Genomic DNA, 25,488 nt, shown 5'->3' with positions numbered 1-25,488 from the left:
ATTAGTCAATTAATTCTGCCCTTTGTACTTTGAACGGACACTCCAGTTAATAGTAATGCTAAGTACTGCAAGATCTTGCTTAAGGACTCGTTTTTTTTTTTTTTTCCTTTTCTGCATCTGAAAAACTTCCTAGATTAATGTACAGCTGTGACTATTGATCTAAAGTAACTTAACATTGCGTGCTTCTGTGGTTGTGTGTGTCTATGATAGCCTATTATTTTTTATTTGGTTATTTTTTGAAATCAATAAAATATGTAGTAGTTTAGATATCACCCAGCCCTATCAACACCCTCTGTATGTGTCGTAGATATTTTTACTAGAGGTGCACAGATCTGATATTCGGATTGGTATCGGCACCAGTCCAGACATATTCGAAAGACTGGGTATTGGCCATATGTTATTGATACCTAATTAATTTTCGGCAGTTGTAAAAATAGAGCTCCTGTTTCTTGTTAAATCAATTTGTACAATCAATAACACAACAGCTCTTTCCCAATTTAGGTTTTGCAGCATTCAAGCTGAATGCTTAGATCAGGGGTGGCCGATCTTATCCGCAAAGGGCCGGTGTATGTGCAGGTGTTTGGGATAACCTGTAGGTCAACTGTTCACACCCAAGTGTGAGGACTCTTCAGCCAATCAGTCTTCTAATTAGTAACCTAATTAGGGAGTTGCTGCGAAAACCCGCATACCCAACGGCCCTTCCTGGATAAGATTGCCTGCCCCTGGCTTAGATCATCAGATAATTGGTAACAAACAGCACAGGAAAACAAGGGCTTGTGCCCTGTCCCCCATTTATGAAGACCAGCTGCATCCATTTTTGGATGAACCCCTTTAGTAACTATGAAGTGCTAGCTGTTTGAGGTCCTGGCCTTAACACACTGGTCAGTGCAAACTGGATTTTGGGGCCTCAAGCCCCCTTCTGTTACCAGGTAGTGTGGCAAAACCTGCTCCCCATTTGTGAACAGTCAGCAAGCATTTTTATATGAAGTCCTCTGGTACTCTACATATTCGGGGGGGAGTGGCGTGATGCACAGGGCTGGGAGAGGTGGGGTGCATGCGATCACCCATGGTGTACTGAGTGGTTCTTCCTTCCTGTGTTTGCTTGATAGAAGTCCTTGGGTAGAAGATGTTTGACTGCCAAAGGGTAGAGCAGGGTTCCCCAGTTCTGTTCCTGGAGGGCCCGTTTGCGACAACATGCCTACTAAACCTGGCAGTTGGCTGGTGAGCTGAATAAGGCGCGTTTGAGCAGGGAAATCTGCAAACTGTGCTGCAAACTGGCCCCCCAGGACCGGAATTGGGGAACCTGGGGTAGAGAAACTTATTCCTGGTGAATAGAGTAAATCAAGCCAACATAAATGTGGGCATTTTGTTGCCTGTGTCTTCAAGATACTCACTCCGAACACACAGGCCGATGCTCCAGCACTAAAAAGGGAGCAGGGGTCTGTCTTCAGTGGGGCAAATCGCCGTGCCGTCCTGTGCACATTGAGCAGATTGCAGGCTGGGATTGTTCTGCTGGGATTTTTATAATTTCCATCTTAATTAGGACTGTATTTTTGCTATCAATATTCATTTGCATTTAGATGGAACTGACATGTCCCTGATTTTAGAAGACAATTTTGGTTGTTATGAGTAATTGTTGCTTTTTTGTTCAAGCCTACAGCAGAATGGAAAATGTGACCTTTAATCAACCCATGGAATAGATTCGGTGGGAGTTGAAAAGAGTTCTGGTGGCGCTTCAAATGCCGAAGACCATTTCCTACAGAGTGATGTCCCTCTCCCTTGTCACCTGTTACTTTTATTTTATAACATAAGTCATGCTGGCTAATGTATCCTGAACAACAAATTTAGTAGAATGCATCTTACCCTTTATTTCTAATCTAAGGGAAGGTTTATTCCACGTCATCCTATTCAAATATATCAAAGGACTGAGTGGACCAATGCAGGGTTAAAGATCTGCTGATTTCAATTTTTCAATATACATCCAGCAGAGGGCAGAGTGGAGCAGCTAGAGATTCGTATGACCTTGAATAACACTGCTGCATGTTCTTTTTTTTTGTAACTGGATTCCCAAAGCCAACGAAAAAAGCAGAGTGGAGCCAGTGAGAAACAGTTCCTCTGCCAACTGGTCTTAAATTAGCTTGAGATGTTTAAATGATATGAAAATGCACAGGACAACAAAGTAAAATGTCAGACCACAAAAGCACTTTTTTTGCCCCTGAGGAATGCATGCGTCTTCAAGCCCTGTAACGCTTTATCAGGAAAAGCCAGGTGTGGCAGTGTGCAGGCACAGAAATGCAGAATTAAGCTTCTGAAGGGTAGGCCCTCAATGTTTTATAGCGAGATCTCAGTGCTTCGGCTCAGATCCCAAACATGGCTGCCAGTGAGCGATGTCGTTTTCTTGTGAGGTCACTTACTGCATCTATGCTCTGCATGGCATTTATTTAGATGTTCCCTCTGCACTGCATTGTATTAATATGGTTTGAACACGTGTCTGAGACTGGCTGGAAATGTGACTGCGCTGCATTCTGCAGGAGGTGTTGCTGTATGGTAATCTTTATTCTCCTGGTTTTTATTTAGCACATCTTGGGTATGACACACTGTCGGCTGACTATGAGCGTGTTCTGTTTTTTTATTTTTGCTAAGTGACAAGGATTATGGAGAGATTATCATGGTGCTTTAAGGTTGCAAAGCAGAGGGTATAATCCAAAACTGAGAAGTGCTCCAGAGTCATGGTCCATACAACAGGGATTTTTCTGTAGAAGCACCGGGTTTGTTTGTTTGTTCTGTTGCTTAGGATGTGCCTCAGGGCACCAAGCGTCTTACCAAAATAATAAACTCTGCACAATCTTTGTACCTTAGACTGTGGGCTTCTGTGTGTCCAGGGTTGATGACTTCGGACTCGGGCTGCTCCTGCAGACCAAGCAGATCAAACGGATGATCTCGTCCTATGTGGGGGAGAATGCGGAGTTTGAGCGCCAGTACCTCTCTGGAGAGCTAGAGGTGGAACTCACACCGCAGGTAGGGCCTGCCTGCTTAAACCATGTGCTTCCCTCTTGCCTGCAGCGGCCTCTCTTCCATAGCTTTTCCTTTCCAAGGCTGGGGGCTTGGGGGAACTGGCAGGAGAAACGTGGAAATGAGTTGGAGCACCGGGCATGTTTCTTTCCAGGAAAGGGGGAGGGAGTGCAGTGCGAGTTTGGCGCAGATTTTAGACGTGCAAGTCAGCTCCGCCTGAAATAAATATCCAAACAAGAATGGTGTCGAACAAGTATGATGTCAGCTACTTTTTAGACATAATATAATCAAATGAAACTCCACAAGCATAGTGTTTCTGGTGTTTCGTCTCTGCTTGCCTCATGTTATCGCATGTTAGCAGCTCGAGGCACAATTCTTCGTGCCGATTGCTGTAATTTGTAAAAAGTGGAGTGGAATCGGGCCTGTTGTCATAGTGTCATTGGTGGTACATTTCTAGTAAAGGGTTCAATTCCTGCAGCATTTACTCATAGCTAATTATTTGTCATTAATAAGGCATTTGAAATAATTAAGGTTTTAATGCTTCCTGAGTGGATTTACAGTGACGGCTTTTCGTCAGGGCACTCTGGCAGAAAGGATTCGTGCTGGTGGGGCAGGGGTCCCGGCTTTCTTCACAGCTACTGGCTATGGCACACTCATCCAGGAAGGGGGCTCACCCATCAAATACAACAAAGATGGAAGCATCGCCATCGCCAGTGAGAAGCGGGAGGTGAGACTTGACATGACCTGTCGTTTTTCTCCCCGGAAAGACCCACTGCCATGGAAGTCGGTCAGCTCACCTGTGCCAAGAGTGCTCTCTCGTAGTGTTTTGGTTGCCCCTCCTGTGGAGGTGCACGGATGCCCCTTATGTGCCCTGTCACTGTTCGCAGGTGCGGGAATTCAACGGAAGGCATTACATCATGGAGAGAGCCATCACGGGCGATTTTGCCATGGTTAAAGCCTGGAAGGCCGACCGAGCCGGAAACATCATTTTCAGGTGTCGCTAGATTCTGACTCATGTCTCATTGTTCTCTTAGCAGCGGAGTCAGCGGGGGGGGGGGGGGGGGGGGCGGCTGAGTTATCTGATACCATGCATTATTAACCACCTCTGTTATTTTGAGCCTGTAGGTTCTGGAAAGGCATTATTCTTCTCGTCCTGTAAGCCTTCTGTCACCTCCTTTGTAAGCAGTCTGTGATGGAAGGTCTTTCTGGGGCTATGTTTCTCCAGGACCTGTGGGCTGTGTGCTCACTGGTTCTTGGACTTGCCAGGAAAAAAAGTAAATAACAGTAACTTTGGTTAAAAACATTGAAAGCTAGTTACAGGTTTACCTGTGGGAGGATTGCCCATCTTCAGGTCGAGTGCTTCGTCGGCGATGCAGTGTACTTTTCGCGTCTATTTCAGTTTATTTCTCACTGAAATCTTCAAGTAGAATCCTGAAAAAAACACTGACTAAATCCGTAATCTGTCTTTTCAAAACGTCAATTGTCGGAAGTATTGAAGTTTTTAAAAATAGGTCAAATTGGCAAAAAAGTAAACCATGTCACCTTTCTTTGTTTTACCTGCATCGGGGGCGTGTAGCCTGAAGATCGCCATTCGCATTCTAAATAGCCGCTCATTTAAACCGCGTTCGCGGGGTAATTTGATGAACAACGCAACGGTGAAACACGATCCAGATACATCCCCATCAGCGCCATAAAAGGGGGGGGGGGGGGGGTTGTGGCCAGGTGTCAATGGCTCATTCATAAATATGAAAGTTACTGCATATTCAATGAAAGGAGCCCAGAAATACTGACATTAGTTAGATTTTTCTTATTTATTTATCCAACTGAATGTCACAACTCCACCATTTAGTCGTCTTCATGTAGCCAAGACTTTGGTGATCAGATATCTGGGATTAAAACAAACCTCCACCATTGCTGACTATGTACTTTTATAATGTTTCTGCAAGTGTTCCAAACTGCATTTAGCAATGTCTACACTTTGATGTCAAATTACAAACTTCACATATATCATATTTCCAAAGTACACTAAGATGAGTTTAATGTCAAAGCAAATATTTAAGAAGTAATTTATTTGCCATGAATTAAGTTTATGATATTGAATGAAATGTGTGACCATGCCCCAGTCAGTGAAAGTGTGTTCCCTACCCCTAGACCCCAGAGGGCTAAGGGGGAGCCTTCTCTATGCAAAGTGATTGCTAGGCACCCCACATTGTAGTATTTTTATATTGCAGTGGGTGGTTTCTTTTGTGAAATGAATGTCTTATTCTAGCTATTGAGCTGAAAAAGGATAACATCTCCTGGCACTGTGGTTGGCTGTATAAATAGATTCAACTAGAAAACATTATATTGCACGCATCGTCTTGGTGAACTCTCTGCTGGCTTGATGCATTTCTCCATTGTCACCACTAGGTCGCAGTGTTTCCTTTCTTAAAGTGCTCAATTTTATGGTTGTCAGGCTACCACCGAAAAAAGCTTTCTCAGAGGAGAAATGTATAATTTTGACCCCCCCCTCCCCACCCCGTGTTTGTGGAATTTCACACTGTGTCTCCATTTTCTGTTTTTACCCTAGAAAAACGGCAAGAAACTTCAATCAGCCCATGTGCAAAGCAGCCAAAGTCACAATTGTGGAGGTACGTCGACATTCCATGCATACAGTGGGTTTTGAGTTCACTTAATGTCTTTGCAGTAATGTGGCCACAGGCCGGGTGGATATGAATTTCCCAGCATTTCTCATCTGACAGGAGTGTGGGTTCTATTCTTGTGTTGCAAAATCTTCATATCATCCTTCGCTTCTGTTATAGCTTTTTATAGCTTTGCTTGGTAGGTCTCTCTAGCAAGAATTTGAATCATGTGAGTGATTACATAATTACTGATGCATTGTATACTGTACATACCTACCATAAAACGACTCACTTTTCAGGTAATGCATTTGATGGTGAAGGTGAACAATTTTGTACCGTAAGATATTTTTGTGCATTTTGTTCTCAAGTGATTTTCTTCCATGAATTTCATGGAATTCCATGTTTCATACACCCTTGGCCTTTCAGTGCCTGACATGCGTACTTGCAGCACAAATGCTAATATAAGTATTAAGTGGCCAGAGTTGCTGTGTGGCCAGTTCACGTCTTTCAGTGTTTTTATTGTAGTGTCATTGTAGTGCCAGGTGTCATTATTGTAACTAGCAAATGGTGGGGGGGGCATCTGTTTGACACCCATAAACAATAATTTAACAATAAAAAATATAAATTGAAATGTAAATATTAAGAATGTTTAAGTAACTGGGTCATCCTTCCACACCCAATAATGAGTTCCACATCCAGATTTGGAGTTAATAAAGATGAAATTATGGAATCGTATGATTGTCTGCAGAATGTTTCCATTACAATAATAATTACTCATAGTGCTTTTAAAATTGAGATAAATGGGACGTCTGGAATGTGGCCGGTTCATGGTATGTAGTGTAAAATTAGTCGTGGGGTGCCCCGGTTTGGCCCTAACCCACAAAAGCAAAAAAAGGTAGATATGTCAAGCAGCAGCCTTCGAGGTTAGCTAATGTGCCGACAGTGAGGGCTGGCAGGAATGCAGGCAACGGAGTGCTGGCTCCTATAGGAACGGTCGGGGGATTGAGCAATGCGTTATGCCTCAGGCTGGCATGCTCTCCGTTGCCTGTTTAACGGAGGAGGCTGAGCGACAGATGGCGATGCAGTGCGCAGCGATGGCCGCGTGCCGAACAGATACCCCTGCCCACGGCGATTTGCGCTGCTCGCAGCTTTACACATTCAGACGCGTGGATCTTTTCTAAAACCCTCCGTGATTTCTTTGATACCGGTTTTGGAAGCTGAGGGGCCTAACGAATTGATAAGAACTGCCAACTTGTATGCTAAAACGAATAGAAACGCACATCATAGCTAGAGAGTATATAAGATTTCCATTAACATTGTAATTTTCTTTCATTACATTAACAATCTTGTTTTCGCTAAACAAATTAACATTTGAGGATTGTGGTGCATATCCATCATCTATAAGCACTGCTTGCTGCAAGATCGTGGTGGGCCTGGAGTCTGTCCCAGGAGACCCGGAGCACGATGCTGGGGACACCATAGGTCAGGGGTGTCCCACTACCGTCCTGGGGGGCTCTGTGTAACTTAGTTATTTCTCAGTTCCACCACAAATGATTCTGCTCAAGAACTGTAGCACAAGGAGTTGCATGGAGTTGAGGTGATGGGGAAACCCAGAAATGTGCGGGGCTCCAGCCCCCCAGGACTGGAGTTTGACACCCCTACCCTTGATGACATAGGCCCATGATAGGGAAGACACTTGCACACACAGTCACACATTATGGGTATGTGAGGGATATCCGTTTTTGGATTGCAAGAGGAAACTGGAGTAAATAAAAAATCAAAATATTTCCTACTCCTACACTACTGAACTTTAATTGGCTCATAGCTCTGCTTCCTTTAATTCCTCAATGTTGCAGGAAATCACTGCATCCTTAAAGTGTCAACATTTGGCAAATATATTTTTTAAAATGGATTACTACTTGCAACAATCACATCTGGGAATGTCAAATAGACTGCTCCATTAGTTGATATGTGGTAGATGTTAAACATAATAAGTTGCTGATATCATTATTAGGAACATCTGTATATATGTTTTATATAATTCTTTAATATTGCTTATTTTGTTGCAAGTGCCAGGAAATAAGGCTAAAGTAAAACTGGGACAACATTCTCATGATTATTTATTTATTTCATAGCTGCGTTATTGATCACGTAACCACTTACCAACAGTGATTGATGCTGGCTGGCTTGCATACATAACGGACAGACCCTCTATCTTGAAGGTGCATGAAAACCCAAAGCATCTTCTGTCAAGTCTGAATCTGTAGCCCCTAAGCCGACCAACGTGTAAAATTCAGCGTGGCTATAAATCGGATGCCGTTCCTTAGCAGCCGCGTAGAATATGGTGGAATTGTGCCACAGTACCGTGTGTCATTTTAATAAAACCATTTGCTAAAGGCTAGGAAATGCGAATAAGCTCAATCTGTGACAAAAGGCTGGAATCTGAGTCCTTTTCTCTGCTACATGTTGTCCAAACAATGATGGGCGCCAAGAGGGTCACTGTCTCATACTAACAGACTGAGAGCCTTCAACCAGCCATGTAGGTGGTAGCAACTTAACGTGCCAAATCTGAAGAACTGCATTGTTCAGCAAGATGAATATGATCTATGCAATTTGGGTGGCCTGGGAATGCATTCCTCCTGTGGGTTTTTAGAGAATGTAAAAATGCCTGCCGACCCTTCCAGCTTGTTTCATTACTGTGGGAGTTTCCTGCTTGCTGATTATGCATGTATGTATTTATTTATTTATTTATCCATTTGTTTCAAACCCATGGGTTCATGGTATGTTGACTACGTCGCTGCACGGCTGTTCATGATCTGCAGAAAGCCATCCCTGTGCCGGCAGGGAGTCCCCCTAACAGTGATTCTGTGTCTTTTGTCAATCTATAAACAGAGGCACGAAATGCCCTGTTTTGAATTGGCTCACAGCCCCTCCCACTCCTGGCATCTTGTGTGACTGTAGGTAGAGGATGATATTACTGATAGCAATAATTGCAGACTTTCTTGACTCCATCTTATTGTAGGTTAAAAGTACCTCAAATGAAAGTTGAATTCAGCACAACATTTTTTCGAACAGCAGCCCTAATTGCTTAAATTTTGAATTGCCACCTCTTGGGTTCTGCCTGTAAGGACTGCAACCATCTGTTGTCTTTGGATAGCAAGGTGTGTACTTACAATTATAACGAAAATAATAATTTATCAAAACCTGTGCTCCCCTTCGCAACTTACTTTTGAATTCCAGCACACCAACAATGTTCCAGAGCAGGAAAAAGCAGAGTCATAGTAAATACAGAGGTGTAGATTCCAGGTGCAGAGAGTACAAATCCAGACCAAGATTTTGTTTCAACCAACCAGCTGAGTACACTGTGACACTTTATACTCAACTGGTTGGTTGAAACAAAATCGTGGTCTGGATTTGTACTCCCTGTACCTGGAATCTACACCTCTGAGTAAATATCTGTGTAGGTATATCAACATTATATCTACACTACTTCTTGGTTTCATGCTTTGACGAATAGACTTTAAGTACCTTGCTGATACCCCAGTCCTGAGGTAAGGTGACCTGCTATCAAATTAAATTCTTTGTTATAGTTAAGCGTCAAGGATTCTGATGTAGTGATGGAACTTGCCAAATTGTTTCATCATAAGAAATGCAGCTTAAGCAACAGGATATAATGGATCCTGAAAATGTTAAAAATACTGATAGGGCAGGTAATGCTCCAGAAGTTATGGTTGCGAGGATTGCCATATGCTGTTAATTACACACAATAATTTTTTTCTTTGTTTTGGTTATTTGTTGGTTTGCTCCAGGCAGCAATCGCATTGCTCCAGGCAATAATTAACAATAAATAGTAATCCCATCCAAAATTCATGATGGAGTCATCTCTCCAATGGCTACTGTAAAGGTCATTGCAGAAGTTGCTTGCCTTTCCATATTTTTTTGTTGGTTATGCTAATATACCAAAAAAAGCAGCTTAACCAAACATATTGTTTTGATTTGCAGCCACTTATTTGTATGATCCGCCTTGATCATGCCCTTTTTGGTGCATCCCTAGGTTTTTGTGATACTTGTAGTAGTCGTGGGCTATTGGAAGACGAGTTGAGACTTGTTCATGTCAACAGTTACCCCTAAACTACTCTCTCCACCTTCCATGGAATCCACGTCTCAGCTGTTCTTTATTGATTGTGCTGTTGATTTAGCTGCCTATTTTGCCCCATTCAGTGTTACGCAAGGGGTTTACATGGCTGGGAGGAGGTGGAAATCTCTGAAAATCAAAATCAGAAATTTCATTGAAGTTGTTTGGAAGCTGCTTTCCCGTCTCTCTTTCTGGAGCTACTTTTCCGAATAAGTCTACACATCAGATGAACACCTTTATCCTTTCCTTTGTTTAAATTGCAGAGAAACTAACAGTAGGAACATGAATAGGTATTTTTACTTCTCTCTCTGTTGGCGGGGCTCCATCAATTAAAATGTCTTTCCAGCTTTGTCAAGGACCAGGCAAATTCTTATTCTGTGTTTTGAGGCTGCACTTGCTGTCTGAAGGCAAATATTGGAAGAACTGCTAACTAATTCATCAGTTTTACTGATGTTTTTGGTTATTAGACTTTTATTTTAAATTTTCACCAGATTGTACCCATACCATTTAAGACATGTTGATGACGTAGCTGGTTTTCTCTGTATTCACAAGGAGAAAACTAGTTGTATTGTGTCCCCAAGGTTGTCTGATCTGAAACTCTAGGGGTCTAGGGTTTTTGTGCATGCATGACCAAACTAATTTAAAGAAACACTTCCAATGAATCATATAACTGGACATATAACTAATGCAGAACACACGTCGGACCGTCCTTCCCATCCATCCATTTTCCAAACCGCTTATCCTACTGGGTCCGGAGCCTATCCCAGAAGCAATGGGCACGAGGCAGGGAACAACCCAGGAGGGGGGGGCCTGCCCATCGCAGGGCACACTCACACACCATTCACTTACACAGGCACTCCTATGGGCAATTTAGCAACTCCAATTAGCCTCAGCATGTTTTTGGACTGTGGGGGGAAACCGGAGTACCCGGAGGAAACCCCACGACGACATGGGGAGAACATGCAAACTCCACACACATGTGACCAAGGCGGAGACTCGAATGCCGCCCCCTGTTTGTATTATATTTCCATTAAATGATTTATTTTAGAACAGTATTTTTCTAATAAAGTGTTAAAAAACATGGAGGGGAAGAAAAATAGAACTTCACTGATTGAGAGAGAAGTTTTGCTGGGTGTAATAGATAAAAAAAGATGGTATTGATTGGCAACTTTACTAGTGGCCTGTCAAAGAAAGAGAAGGACTTAGCGTGGGGACAGGTGACATGCAGTTAATGCTCTGTCACCTGTAATGTGAACAGTGGCAGAGGTGAGGAAGAAGTGGTTAGATCTGAAAATGACTACCAAAAAAAAAGATTGCAGCCCACATATCCCACATCTATGCCACAGGAGGCGGCCCAACCACCACGTCAGTGTCACCTCTGGATGGTAAAATAGCTGCCGTCATAAGGCAAAACATCCCTAACAGGAATCGCTCCCGATGGTGACACGATGGTGGCACACACACACGCACACTTCCGTTTCATGCTTTTATTAGGTCAGAGGAACATGGTACGAAGTTGATGGCCCCTTGGCAACTATGCATGACAACGTCAGTGGCCATCTGTGACAAAAGTCTGGCCAATTAGCAAATGCTTTATAGTGCCGAGGGGGCATTAGCTTCATTCCCAGCTTTTTATGTTGAGTGACAGAAATAGTCTGTGATAAATGCAGGAAGAATAAAAATCGGGGAGCCGCTCTACACTGCTTAGTGGCTCCCAGGATTTTTAATCCATTTATTTTTCACCACACCAAAGCGAATGTTTTGATCTTGCAAGGTCTTCGCAAGGAGCTTGAAAAGATCCATGTTCTTTCGCAGGCACACTTGTGCTTATGTACATCGAGATCAAGATTTTAATCTTTCCATTCCTGCAAGACTACGCTTGTCACACACTTCTTCGCTTGGGAATGATGAGCACATGGAAATCTTAAACCAGTTTGCTGTATCATTTTGATACTTGAGTCCTTCACCCTACATCCCACTGTGCATTGAAAAACAGCACAAGAAACTGAGTCCAGCCTTGGGAAAATTCTGCACGACTCACAACCTCTAGCAATCCTACTTCTTACAGATGATGGCAGCACAGCCCTTTAAACATCTGTCTCTTAATACTGAAAATTGGACGGGATCGCACCAAGTGTCACGCTATGCTCGCGATCGCTGGGTGAGCGTGCAGGCAGGCGAGCGAGCAGGAACAAGCAAGTAGGCAAAGTACGGGAAAACGGGGTTTAATCTCAGGACTCAGGGCAGGAAACATCAGACACTGACTAACATCATCAATGACGGACAAGGAACCAACGTAAGACACGGACTGAAATACACAAGACTGGGCAAACATAATCCGACACAGCTGGGTACGATCAAGGAAGCACACGTGGATAATCAGGGGGCGTGGCACACACGAGGATCGTACGAGCCGGGTATGACAGAACCCCCTCCCCCCAAAGGCGCGCTCTCCGGGCGATGGATGAGACGAAGGGAAACCAGGACCTGGAAAACAAGAAAAATAAAACATCAACGAGGGACAGGGAACAGGACGGACAGACAGAATTGGCACAGGGGAAGAAACCAAGACAGGACCTGACATAAGATGGGAAAGGCAGACAGACAGATCAGGAAAGGGGATAGAGAGGGAACAGGTGGAACAAAAGGGCCAGGAGTGAAGGGAGGGAACACAGGGGGATGAGGAGCAGAGACGGGCGGAACAACGGGACGAGGAACCGAGACAGGAGGGACAAAGACGGGAGGAGGAGCAAACAAAGAAGGGAGAGACAAGGGAGAGAAGGAGGGGGAATAAAGGGGAGCCTGAGGCAGTCCCAGCGGGCGACGGGCAGTGGCTGGAGGGGCCGCAGGTGGCCGGGAGGCCGGAGCTGGAGGGAACCGCAGAGGAGGCAGGGCAAGGGACTGACGGAGGGGCCGAGGAGGGAGGTGGAGGGAGACCCAGGGAAGGGGACGAGGGAGCTGCAGGGGACCCTGGCGAGGGCAAGGAGAGAGGGGGGGAGCCACAGCAGGCGGCGACGTCCTCCGACGAGCTGGAGTGGGGGGACCAGCAGGCGACCGAGGAGCCGCAGTCGGGATCCCGCAGGCGCCCGACAAGGAGTCGGAGGAGGGGACGAGGCAGGGTGACGAGGTTGTGGAGGGGGACCCACAGGCGCCGACCGAGCCCCAGCGCAGGCGAGGGAGAGCGAGCCAGGGGGCAGGGTGGGAGGGACCCTAGCCCTACGTCTGTGTCCTCTCCCCTTGCGGGACACAGACATGGGAGTCCTTGGCCAGGGTCCAGCTCGCTGGGGTGAGGGCGAAGGAGTCACCAGGAGGGTCCCCGAGGGGTCCCATTCCAGCTCCTCTACCTACAAGGAGGGAGGAGCGGTGGTCGAACTGTCCGGGACCTCAATGGGGACTAGGGCAGGAGGGACAGGAATGGGGCAAGGAACAGGAGCTACAGGGAGCACAGTCATTAGAGGCGGAGGGAGCGCCTCGGGCGTGGGCGTGGGAGCTGCAGGCAGGGAGCGCCTCGGGTGTGGGCGCGGGAGCCGCAGGCAGAGGGAGCGCCTGCGCGGGAGCCGCAGGCAGAGGGAGCGCCTGCTCGGGAGCCGCAGGCAGAGGGAGCGCCTCGGGCGCGGGAGCCGCAGGCAGAGGGAGCGCCTCGGGCGCGGGAGCCGCAGGCAGAGGGAGCGCCTGCTCGGGAGCCGCAGGCAGATGGAGCGCCTGCTCGGGAGCCGCAGGCAGCGGGAGCAGCTGCTCGGGAGCCGCAGGCAGTGGGAACAGCTGCTCGGGATGCGCAGGCGGCAGCGGAGGCCGCTGCTCGGGATGCGCAGGCGGCTGCTCGGGATGCGCAAGCAGCGGATGCGGCTGCTCGGGATGCGCAAGCAGCGGAGGCAACTGCTCGGGCGGCGGATCCGCTGGCAGGGGCGGCTGCACGGGCACTGGAGCCGCAGGCAGAGGCGGCTGCACGGGCGTTGGTGCCGCAGGCGGCAGGAGCGGAGGGAGCTCCTCAGTCCAGGCGGTCACAGCTAGCAGCGGAGGCGGCTGCTTGAGCTGCTCAGTGGCCCGGTGTGATCTCCAGAAGGGGGAAGCTGCCAGCGGAGGCAGCTGAGCAGCGCTGGGGACCCTCGGGATGATCGAGAAGCCCTCCCGATCCTCCTCTGGAAGAGACCCAGGGATGAGGGCGCACGCCCCCAGGACGATTGTCAGGGAGATCGCGGGTCTCTTCTTCTTCCTCCGGCGCACAGCAGTGGTGGGAAGCGACGCTACGTTCGCAAAAACGGACGGCGGGAGTATGGGTCCTGGCTCGCTGGGAGCGACGTAGCGCTCTTTCTGGAGTTCGGCTACCCGCCTGAAGTTATCGCGCACCTCCTCCGCTAGGTGCACATCCTCCTCCAGGGATAGCCGATCCAGGATATCCCAGCTCCGGCTAACGAGGTCCCATGCTGGGGTATCCTCGCGGATGCCGGGCTGGGCTATCCAGAATAGCAGCTGGTCAACCTGATCAGGATAATCAGGGGGCATGGCACACACGAGGATCGTACGAGCTGGGTATGACACCAAGGATGTGTGATGTATAGCTGTAGCTTATGACGTAAGCGTTCCTTACCAGGTGCCTGGGATGAAATCTCTAGTCCAGGTGATGCTTTGCGCTGGGCAAATAAAATATATTTCAAGGACTGTGTAATTATATGGAAAACTGTGTGTTTTGCAGCTGGTACATTATGTTACATTCATATAGGGTGATAGTCCACATTAAACTCTATTTCTGAGAGTTTTCGCTGTGCAGTGCCCTCTTTATCAAGCTCACAGCAAAGGTTGTTGGAGCTCATGTAATGCCTTGAAGACAACTTGCTTTCTATTAAGACTCATGTTAGGAAGGGTGACTAAATTGTTTTGCACAGTAAAGTGGTGAGCAACATTAGCATTCTGGAAGGCAGTTTAGATAAACAAAAAATGTTAAAATTACTGAGGTGCCCACACGGTTGCCAGGCAACAAGTCTCTGCACTATAGATTTGTAGCCTAATTCCTGTTATCTCAGGTATTGTACAATGGAGAAACCCCCAGATGCATTGTGGGAAATGTTGAAGATTGATTTAAAGCCAAGCATTAGTTGTCTGGGCTGTTGAAGCCAAACGCAGTGGTTGTTGTTCCTTGGATGATGTATCGGGCAGCTAAAATGGACAGTTGTCATGCATTAATTGCCTGTTGATAATTCACATGTGTTACTTACCTATTTGTTAAATTTCTGAACATTGGTTATTCTCTGTTAGTTAAAAAGTGTATTGCTAAACAGTCATTTTCGTACCTGCACACAAATCTAGACTTGCACAACACCTTGACTTGCGGATTAATGGAAGAAAATGATAGCGTTTAGCCATTATCATTTTTATGGTGTGGAGCATTGTGCATATTTTGTACTTCAGCAAATGATTTCCAGTGGCCAGTTGTGTTACTGTTAGCTTTGCTTTTATGTGAAGAAAAGCCCTGTCCTTCATTTGACTCACTGTAGTTAATGTCAAAGGCAGGTCCATCGGCAGTTAATGGAATTGTTTACTATGTAGTTTTGTAACCTGCACAGGGAGTATAAACGATGTCACACTTGGGTTTACAGTTGAGTAGTATGTCAGCACTCAAAACCACCCATTGGTTGATGGGTTCAAAAGGCTGGAGAGCCATTTGCTCTCTTTGCTAGGCCCAATCTCGGGGGCGGTCAAACAAAACTTCACTGTACTTGGAGACGACATGGGGAGCAGTCAGAAATAATTGAAGGTTTGACAGAATGTTCCTGGGTGGCAGTAAGCGCTTTAGATTTGCATAAAAGCCTTTTAAATATGACGGTGGTATGAGAAGGCAACCTCACTCACGCATAACTTGTGTGCACTAAGGGTAATTATACAGTATGGCACATTACAGAAGATGGATTGAGAGAGTCAAAATGCACTCTGTTGCATAACCTGAGGAAAGTTTTGATGTATTTAAACTTTGAAGCTGGAACTAAGCTAATATTGGAAATTTCCTGCAGCGACAAGGCCCAGCAACCTGTGTCTGGGTAGCGACTTTTTCCTGATGCATTACATTGTGAGATAAAGTTCTAAAGTTTATACAACAGTTTGTATCTTTACTTTGAAAGCACATGCTGTTATGGACTTGTATTCTTATGTGTTATTTTGAGCAAATGCTATTTACAAAACTGTGTAAATTACAACTGATCTGTTTCCATATGCTGTTGTGTTTTTGATTTTTGAGAACAATACCGGAGCAGTGGACTTTATTATGAGTTATCCCATGTATGGAGCTGATAGTGTTGTGATATGATATCAAAAGGATAGCACACTCTTTATAAGGATGAAACTGTCTGTCTTCAACTTCAAGCCTACAGTGTCTGACGTGGTCCATCTGTCTTCAGTCTTGCATTTACTAATGGAAACTGCCAAAGCCCTTTTTTCCGTCTCTGTATATTGAGTCACTGTTTTCAGCATGAACTAGACCTCGGCATTTTGACTCATCATTACCTCATCCAGCTTTAAACAAATGTTTAATATATCTCTCCAGATTCTGCATTAATCATTTAAGCCATTTTGTCTGCCTTTATTAGTCTATTATACCTTTTAATTGAGAGATTGGTTGTTGTTTTTTAGTCCGTTTTCGGAAGCTATGGCAAAGACTAAGCAAGGATGGAGCGCCAGCCCTTCGCAGAGAACACACCATTCCCCTCATATGGACAGTTTGACAACCTTAATTCACCTTAGCATGTTTTTTGGACTGTGGGGGATATTGGAGAGCCCAGTGAGAACCCCATGATGACACGGGGAGAACATGCAGACTCCACACATATAGGAGCAAGGAGGAGGCTCATATTCTGGTCCTAGGGGAGTGATGGCCTATGTGTCATCATGCCATCGCAAGTTCTGTATTTTAACATAGAGAATTAGGCACATGTCAGGTTTGTAATATCATAATGTAATTTAAGATGGATGGTGCAGATAGTCATATGTTCAGCGCTTTGTAATCTAATGTGTTTGTTTAGGGACGTTAAATAAGTGCACAAATAAAACCCCCCAAAAAATGGAGAAAACATCCTGTTCTCAGTGCACAGACAGTGTACATGTGGTCAGTTTTATTTTTCAGCACTTGTACTTCCATTTGGCATGTTGTACCGGGAGCTACGAGGTGTACCGCCCTGGTCCAAACTAAGAAACTTTGATGAGCCAGCTGATGGTGATTAAAAACGCAATATTCACAGTCTCAATAACTTGGACTGTATAGTACCTCTGTCATGGTGTCTGGTCTCACGGTTTGCTATTGGTTTCCCTCCTGAGTCAATTCAATGCCTGACCATGCTCTCCTCGCATCTTGCTGTGTAATTCATTTGGCATGAGGGTGTCAGACTGTCCTCGGTGGCCATTGCTTCGGTTTGTTTTCATGCCAATATTATCCTTGTGTTTTTTTGGTTCAGCTGGTTTTTTAAGTGTAGAATCCATGCTTTAATAAAGAAAATAGCATTTGTATTATTCATACCATTTGCTTCCCCCCCTGCTTTGTTCAAGAAGTATTATGCTGTTAATGTGAAGCAGCTAATTAAATAAAAACTGTCATGAAAAAAGCCATGGAATAATCTGAGCTCTGGACTAAACCCACTCGAATATCTTCTTGGTTACTCTGTGCCTTCAGAGTGGTTTGTCTATTTTTTCACGTTTTCTGCTTGAATTTTTTTCTCGAATGTCTGCAGGAGAATCATTTGGGCAATTTTTGCTTCAGCGCTTGCATTCTCATGTCATCATTGAAAAGCCCCTAAGGGTTTCCGTGGGGACAAGCAGTGCTGTCGTGACCCAAGCAGCGGAGCTATACGTTAGGAAGCTGGATGAGTTTATCAGTGAGAAATGTCATTTGCTGGTGCATATGCACACACACTTATGATCACTTAAAAATGGCATAAATCAGAAAAGTGGATTCCCCCCATCGTTATACACGGCATCGCCTTCAGGGTACAGTTGTTTGAACCATTGGGTGAACATGGTCCTCCAGAATGGTTCATTTGTCCTCGACAATGATGCACCCTTCTGGAACAAGGAGTGGGCCTAGGAGTTGCCATAATATTACAGCCCAAGCCATCACTGATTGAACTCTGGGTATGCAACAGTCTGGGTAATTCTCCCGGATGTGAGAAAGACAGTGAAGAGGTGAAGATGGATTCATCAGAGAACAATACATGTTTCACATCGCCGCAAGATTGTGTTGCTGGTGCCGTAGAAATTGACTTTTTTCATTGGCACGAGCGATCAAAGATTAAGTTATAGCAGCCTGTCTATGAATATTGATGCCGGGGAGCTCCTGACAAACATTTTTGGGGAGGGGGGAGGCAGACGGACACCGACAGGATTCATGGTGTTCATGTGTTTGCTTTAATGACGACAGTCAAAAAGATGCAGATATTTTTGTCTGCTTTTCAGGTGGTTGCCGCGACATATTTTCCAATGTGCGTGCTCTGTCTGCTGGTGGGAGTGCGCTCATCTGTGTGTGCGAGCGCGTGTCTGTGCACGCGCATTGGGGGGGGGAGCTCCGCCATGCGCGATACAGAGAGCAATGACAAGCTGTTGTGTAAATAAGATAAATAACGTAAGGCTATTTCGTTTGTTTAATAAAATGACAATGTGTAGACCTGTTCTATAGGAAAGGTAACCTTAAAAGACTTCCATTGTGATCTGGCACTATATAGAAAATAACATTAAATAAAATTAACTTGTCCTTTAAAGGGGGGTGGGAGGTGCCTAATATAATGGTAGGAGAAACACTGGTTTTGGTGGAAACAGGAGAGTCAAAGTGTGCATTTAATTCTGCAGGGAGTTGGGCAATTGTGGTTTTATGTTTTTTGGATACAGTCCGAATTACCCGGACATCCCCTTCAGACAGCTTCCTCTTGCATCCGCAGTTACTCCTCTCCTTCATGGTGGTGTGCCGACATTACCCTGGATACCGTGGCTCTTGAAACACCACAAAGACTTGCTGTCCTGGTCACAGACGCAGCAATGAGACCAACACACCAACAATTTATCCTCTTTTGAGCTCTGATATGTCTCCCATTATGTTGTGTGGATTGAAATATTTTATGTACAGCTGTGCTATTGCTCTAATTCAACCTTTACGCTCTGCTCTTGATGAAATATACAGTTGGTGAAGATTGGCCTCCAAGCCACGCATATATAGGTGTTAAACTGCACACATTGTTTTGGCCAGTGTTTGTTTCATTGTTAAACCCCTGTATAAGTTTTTTTAAAAAATATATATATATGTAATTATATCAAAAACAAGACGGCATCATAACAATCATATTGGGCTAAATCCGGTGTACTCTGCCACTGAATCTGATTGCATATTGGTAACAATAAACATCCCTATAACCTTAATTATTTTTTTATATTACATGAATTTCCTGGCAAAAGTGCCTTAAATGTCACGGGGAGACTAACTTGCAGAGGCAGTTTCTGCCTTGGGTCTGAAATGATTTTGCACGTTGAATGTGTTTCCACCAATGCAGTATATCGGTGTTCAGTATCATACAGCCAACACACTGTTTTGGTCTTATCAACTGCTCTCTTTCTTACAGTGTGGGTGTAATTTGTTGGGAAACCAAAATGTTCACAAACTACTGATTTAAGTGACATGGGAGGGTCTTTGAGCTCTCCAGCACTCCTGAACTGCTCCTCAGCAAATACTATGAAATAATCATGATACATATTGAATCGGCAAATACTGGTATAAGGTTGATGCAGCAGGTCTCTGCCAGTTGCCACCTATTCTGCTTATTGCTGCATATCGGAAAATAACTGCCTTCACCTGTGTCAAAGGTTTCCTTGAAACCTGATGAATTTGCAACCAGACCCTAGTCCTTTTATATATCCATCCATCCATTTTCCAAACCGCTTATCCTCCTGCGTCGCGGGGGGTCCGGAGCCTGTCCCAGAAGCAATGGGCACGAGGCAGAGAACAACCCAGGATGGGGGGCCAGCCCATTGCACCAGTCACGCACACATACACTCCTATGGGCAATTTAGTAAATCCAATTAGCCTCAGCATGTTTTTGGACTGTGGGGGGAAACCGGAGTACCCGGAGGAAACCCCACGACGACATGGGGAGAACATGCAAACTCCACACACATGTGACCCAGGCGGAGACTCGAACCCGGGTCCCAGAGGTAACAGTGCTAACCACTGCACCACCACGCCGCCCCGCATTAGGGATCCACACTTTACTATGCCTTCTCACCATGAATGCAAGGCAGTGTGTTTCTGTTTTTGTACCACCACAGTTTCCAAAGGAAACTTAAGAAAAGGTGGAGCTAAGATTAAGGTAGACATCGGGGCACAAGAAACCATCCCTGGAACAGACAGTATGCTTGATGCTGGGTGTTTTGGGGAGGTAGCAGTATAATACATTTTCTTTGCATTATGAAAATGTCATCAATTTAATATAAAAAATTTCGTATCAAATTTCATATCAAAAACCTGTACGGCAATAGAATTCTTTAGCAAGTGTAAAGAAGTGGGCAGAATTTTTATCAGCCGTGACATTATAGGTCTGATTTGTAGACCTTACAGGCAGCACCTGTTCTTCCCTCCCTGTCTGCTGTTGTAATCTAATTCTGTTCCCATTATCTGCTGAGAGTGTTATTGTCATAGTCATTTATCTGCATAAATACAGATTCTCTCCTCTTGCTAGACTTTGGTGGGGGGGGGGGTTCGCTGGTTTGCATTATTGCATTATTTATGTAAAGGGACCTGGCCAGCAAACGTTTTATGTTCCAGCCGCATCGATGTCTATTGCCCTGTGCTCATTGTAATCTGGCCACCGCGGAATCGATTTCTGCAGTTAGGTCTATCGGTGCTTTGATCTCCATATAATCTCCACACCAGACGTCAGGGGTGCATTGAGTAGACCAATCAATCACTAAAGGTCAGCCTTTAATTAATACGGCTCCCATGGAAGGAGCCAGAACACTTTTAAGAGTCTGCTGCCAGTCACACTTGACCACTGCTCTTGGATGTTTCTTCTTGTATTTCTCTTGTTTGATCTTGATAAAAAAAAGGGGCCTGGTTTTGATCGAATGTCATTCTGGGGTGTTGCATCTCTGGGTGTGTAGGTGACATGCAGTTGAAGTACTACTGTATATGGCCCAATGAACTGTGGACCACGACAGCAGGGACTGGTCTCTCTTGCTGCGCCCCTTGCTTTGTCTCTTATCATAATGCCAGCTGATTGAATTTTTTTTTCCTCAAATATTTCCTCAAACATTATTAATGATTGATGTATACAGGGAAAATGTGTTTTTTAATTGCTTCGCCCTACAGTACATCTCTGCAGTACTGTAACTTACGCCTAAGTACTTTATTCTGAGCTCGGTTTCACTGTTGGGAATCCTGCCAGTGGAGAAGCTGACCCAGGAAGCTCTAGACATCCCGAGCCGCAAAGACACCTTGTGTTTAGCTCCATACCTCAGTTACCTAATTAGGTGAATCCATCCATTCATTCATCCATCCATCTTCAAACAGCTTATCGTGCTCTGGCTTATGGGTACTTTAATTAATGATCCATCTAATTCCACTAAATGCATGCAGGGTTTGTATCATTCTCTGATAATGATTGCAAGATTACGTGTAGAGCTGCCCAGGCCTGAACAGCTAATAGGGTATTACACCAGACTAAGTTAAAATAATGACCTTCTAATAAATTTAGATGCTTATTGATAACTTGAGTCCCCAGTGTCATCAATTGTATGGAGCTCATAAGCTTGATACCCTCCACATTTTTTGTCACATTAAAACACAGTGTCTTTGTGGCAATGTAATGGGTGGGAACATTAGAATGTTTCAGTATCTTTCAAAATGCAAGCTTACTGTTGTAAGTTAGACTTTGATTGTTGCTGTATGTGGCTGTATGTGTCTTCCCAAAATTGCCACTTGATTTTTTCCCTTGTTCCCTTGCCTACTGCTTGTGTTTGATTGTGGATGTAGATACTGTATGTGGTTTTTGTCAGCAGGGATTTCGGTGACGCTCTGGACAGTCTGATGGTCATTTTCATGCCAGCGCTGCTCTGTGGTCCTAATAATCTTAGTGTGACTAAGATGGCCTGACTGATTCAGTTATAATTTAATTTTAAGCACTCCTGCCCCCCCCCCCCCCAGTGCGACAGGTGTCGAAAAAGTTGCAGGAGTCAGGTGACTTTGTCACTGACCAATAAGCTTGCTTTATGGCCTTCCCACCCGCAGCACAGTTTATGGGCCGCATCACCTGTTTGTGCTTTTCTCAGGTTGTATCCTGGCCACAAATAAACTGGGATTAAGCTGCCTTGCCTCAGTATGTCTGGCTTTGTGCAGCTATGGCTGTACAGCTTCATGGCAGGGAATTGCAGACAAATGCACTGTTAGCATTCACACCCACCCAGGGGCGTCTTTCTGCCTCAGCTTCATGTCTATTAGTCATCGCTGACTTAAGTCTTTGCACTTCTGCATTAAATCTTTCGCTTCTCAGCGGGCTCTGCCGGTGTTTATGATGCGCATCAGTATACAAAGTGTTTTTTTTTTTGTTATGGCTGGGACAAAATTTTTAATAAGTATTAGTCAAAACAACATTTAATCATGAATTTTATGCTTGTAATTTAACAGGTAATAGGGAATTTCAGGTTCTCTTGGCTTTTGAACGTGCTGTAGTTAGTTGAACTTGACCTCACGAAGCCCGATATTAATGATTAATTAGCAGTAGCACTAACTGTTTCTCACCTCCATTAAGCAAACGCCAAGCGCGCTTTATCTGCTGTGTTTCTGGCATCCTCCTAGGTGGAGGAAATCGTGGATGTTGGGGTGTTCGCCGAGGAGGACATCCACATCCCCGGCATCTATGTGCACAGGATCGTCAAGGGTGACTACTATGAGAAGAGGATCGAGGTGAGGCTGCACGGCAGCAGGGAGCCCTCTTGCCTTCTCGCTTCTGTTGTAGGCCAGTTTATGGGTCGTCTCCACCGAATTGAGTTGAATCCTTTTATTGCCATCGTACAAGTGTGACCAAACTGATTATGCAACTGTCCAGTTAACGCTGTGGCAGATAGGTCAATTAAAATGAAAATGCAATAATAATAAATAAGAGAATGATTGTATAGTGCAATGAAAAAGTATTTCTTTAATAATGATTATTTAAAACATTTCATTGTTTCTGATCTTCAAACAAATTTAGTATAATTCAATAATGAGTAAACGCAATACACAGTTTTTAAATTCAATAAATATTTTTTAAACACTTTCACAGCACTTTATAAAAAAGAAAATGCAACTGAAACAGGTAGTGCTCAAATGATGTTCAGTCAGTGTCACACGTATGATTATAGTATTGTATGTAGGGAATAATATTAGATATATTAGACAGATGCAAGCATCCTGAAGTTGTCCATGTTTGGGGCATCGCTGCTGGTCATGTCTGTAGACGTCCACTGAGGCAAGTTGGATAGAGAGAGAAGAAAACTGCATTTGAACATTTAAAAACAAAACTAAATTTGGATTTAGACCAAAAGCTAAAAACAATCTGATGGGCAGATAAGCTTAAGAGTCAGTAATTGCGATGCTGATTGCTTAGTAATGCATTCTAAAATCTGTAGTCAGTGTAATTTTTAGATATTAAGACTTTATTACATTTTAAATGTGTTTAAATAATCAAAAAAATTCTAAATCCTATGTGTGACCAGGCAGTTTTATCACATTAGGTTCGGATTTCGGAGTTTGTCCATTTAACCTAATGGGCCGGTAAATGAGGATAAGCAGCAATCTGCTTCCACTCCAAAGCATGTCTGCGGGATCAAAAGAAAGCAACACGTGAAGACAAACTTGAAATTCCTATTAGTACAAAAATGAAATATTCATGACACCAGTATGCTAATCACTGACACTGATATGGGTTAAATGTGCAGTAATTGCCCCCCCCTCCCCCATGATGTTCTTCTTTCTTGTGCAGAGGCATTAAGTTTCTGCCTTTCCATCACAGCCCTTTTCTGCCCAGGCTAGCGCACCGGCTTAGATTAGAGGATTCCTTTTGCGCTTTGGGAATTGCATGAAGTAAAGTCTCGCCTAAAACTTAGGGAGTGGGTGTAATTGAGAGACACTCGTTCAATAACCAGAGCCGACTTGAGGTCAGCATCCGTCTGCCTCTCTATTCTGTCTTTGAGTTGCGTTGGCTCAGGGTTCACTCTCTCCACCCCTGCTAGATGTTTTTGAAAACGATCTCCTTCCCATCCAATATCTGCTGCTCAGACGCAATTCTGCTTCGTAGGTTTGTTTGTTTAGATTGAATAGATTTTTACGTAACAAACGTTCGCTCTGTGTGAAAGTGTTCCGCTAATTCATAAAGCGACGTCCCTTGGGGAATAACGATTCGGCATTGTTCTTCTGCTCGGTTCCCCTTTTCTTCAAACAGAAACGGACTGTTAAAAAAGGCCAAGCAGAGAAGCCCAAGCCAAAGAAAGATTCCGACATCGTCCGAGAGCGAATCATTCGGCGAGCTGCCCTGGAGTTTGAGAATGGGATGTACGGTATCCTTCAGCATGCCAACATCTTTCTGTCGGGGAGTCCTCCCTAACCGCTCATGAAGCCCCTTTTTTTGCCGTTGGTCACTTACTCATTCAGCTGGTCCATAAAGGAAACTTCTCAGTGGGTGATAATGATTAAATAAGTGAGGAGAGTAATTATGCAAGAGAAATAAGACCCTTCGCAACAAATGTATTTTGTAGTGTTTGGGGAAATTGTTACCATAGATGCCTATTATTCCTTGTGCCTGCATTTTAATAGAGTATGATCTCTGTCTACTTCAGCCAGACAGATGAGACAGATTTTAAGGTGCTAAAAATTCTTATAAGTGATAATATCAGGCAATACAGTTTTACATATTTTTGCTGTTTTGGTGCAAAGTTAAGAAGGCACCATAAATATTAAGCAATGTCTTATCAAGATTATGTCAGTTTGTCAGTAGAAACTCGCTATCGTCGCACTCAAAGTGTTCACACACAGAAAAATCACTTTCAGTCTGAATGTGTTGCTATGGTATGATACAATACCTCCATTCCCGATCGATCAGTAACACCTCATTTATATTTATGTAAGACTTGGTGTAAGATTGAGTTTTCCTACCCTTTCTGGTTTTTAGTCACTTCTGTGTTGTATATTTGGTTTTTATTGTTGGTTGTGTTAATTCCCCCCCTCTTTGGAGGGTATTACGTAGAGGGGTTTTGTTTTTTCACTCTTAGTGGTAGTTTTTGGGTTAGTCTGGGAGTTCGTTTTCTTTTGTCCAGGGTAGGAAAGGTAGAGGGTTCTTACCTCTATGTAGATGTCTGATGCTGGTTGTCCATCTTTGACATTACATTAAAATAAGCTCTGTAAATAAAACTCAGCAAAAATATTTCCCTTATTAATAATAATACTAGGGTAGGAGAGGTAAGGTATAGAGTAGGACGAATAGCTGCTCAGAATTTTCCCCAGCAAGAAAGCTTATTTCCTCATAATAAATGTTTAAAGAGACTTAATCGGCGCTTTATTGGTGGATTTTCCACCAATGCTCATAAATTTGTGGGACCATATTATCGGCCAGCTTAATCGCATGACCAATATATTGGTCGTGACCTACTGTGTCTTGCAGTCATCAAAGGCGCCCATCAAGTTCTCATGCAAGTTCAGCTTTTATGAATTTTGATAAGCCATAGTGC

At 44.4% G+C, this 25,488-nt stretch overlaps 1 protein-coding gene across 2 annotated transcripts in view; it reads left to right on the top strand.

The window, feature by feature from the left end:
* oxct1a (3-oxoacid CoA transferase 1a) overlaps positions 1-25,488 on the top strand; it is a 59,950-nt gene that overhangs the window by 7,160 nt on the left and 27,302 nt on the right. Inside the window, exons 1-7 of one of the 2 annotated variants that reach the window (XM_049001310.1) lie at positions 2,603-2,768; positions 2,883-3,018; positions 3,590-3,739; positions 3,900-4,006; positions 5,582-5,642; positions 22,583-22,690; positions 24,207-24,321. In XM_049001310.1, the coding sequence (XP_048857267.1) occupies positions 2,935-3,018; positions 3,590-3,739; positions 3,900-4,006; positions 5,582-5,642; positions 22,583-22,690; positions 24,207-24,321 (625 nt within the window). In that variant the 5' untranslated portion in view covers positions 2,603-2,768; positions 2,883-2,934. Of the gene's footprint in view, positions 1-2,602; positions 2,769-2,882; positions 3,019-3,589; positions 3,740-3,899; positions 4,007-5,581; positions 5,643-22,582; positions 22,691-24,206; positions 24,322-25,488 lie in introns of those variants that run through there. The other variant, XM_049001309.1, reaches the window with a different exon arrangement.

The sequence above is a fragment of the Brienomyrus brachyistius genome, chromosome 2 (assembly GCF_023856365.1).
Source record: "Brienomyrus brachyistius isolate T26 chromosome 2, BBRACH_0.4, whole genome shotgun sequence".
Classification (NCBI taxonomy): domain Eukaryota; kingdom Metazoa; phylum Chordata; class Actinopteri; order Osteoglossiformes; family Mormyridae; genus Brienomyrus; species Brienomyrus brachyistius.
The sequence above is the reverse complement of the archived record's forward strand: the minus strand, read 5'-3'. Positions and strand labels throughout refer to the sequence as shown.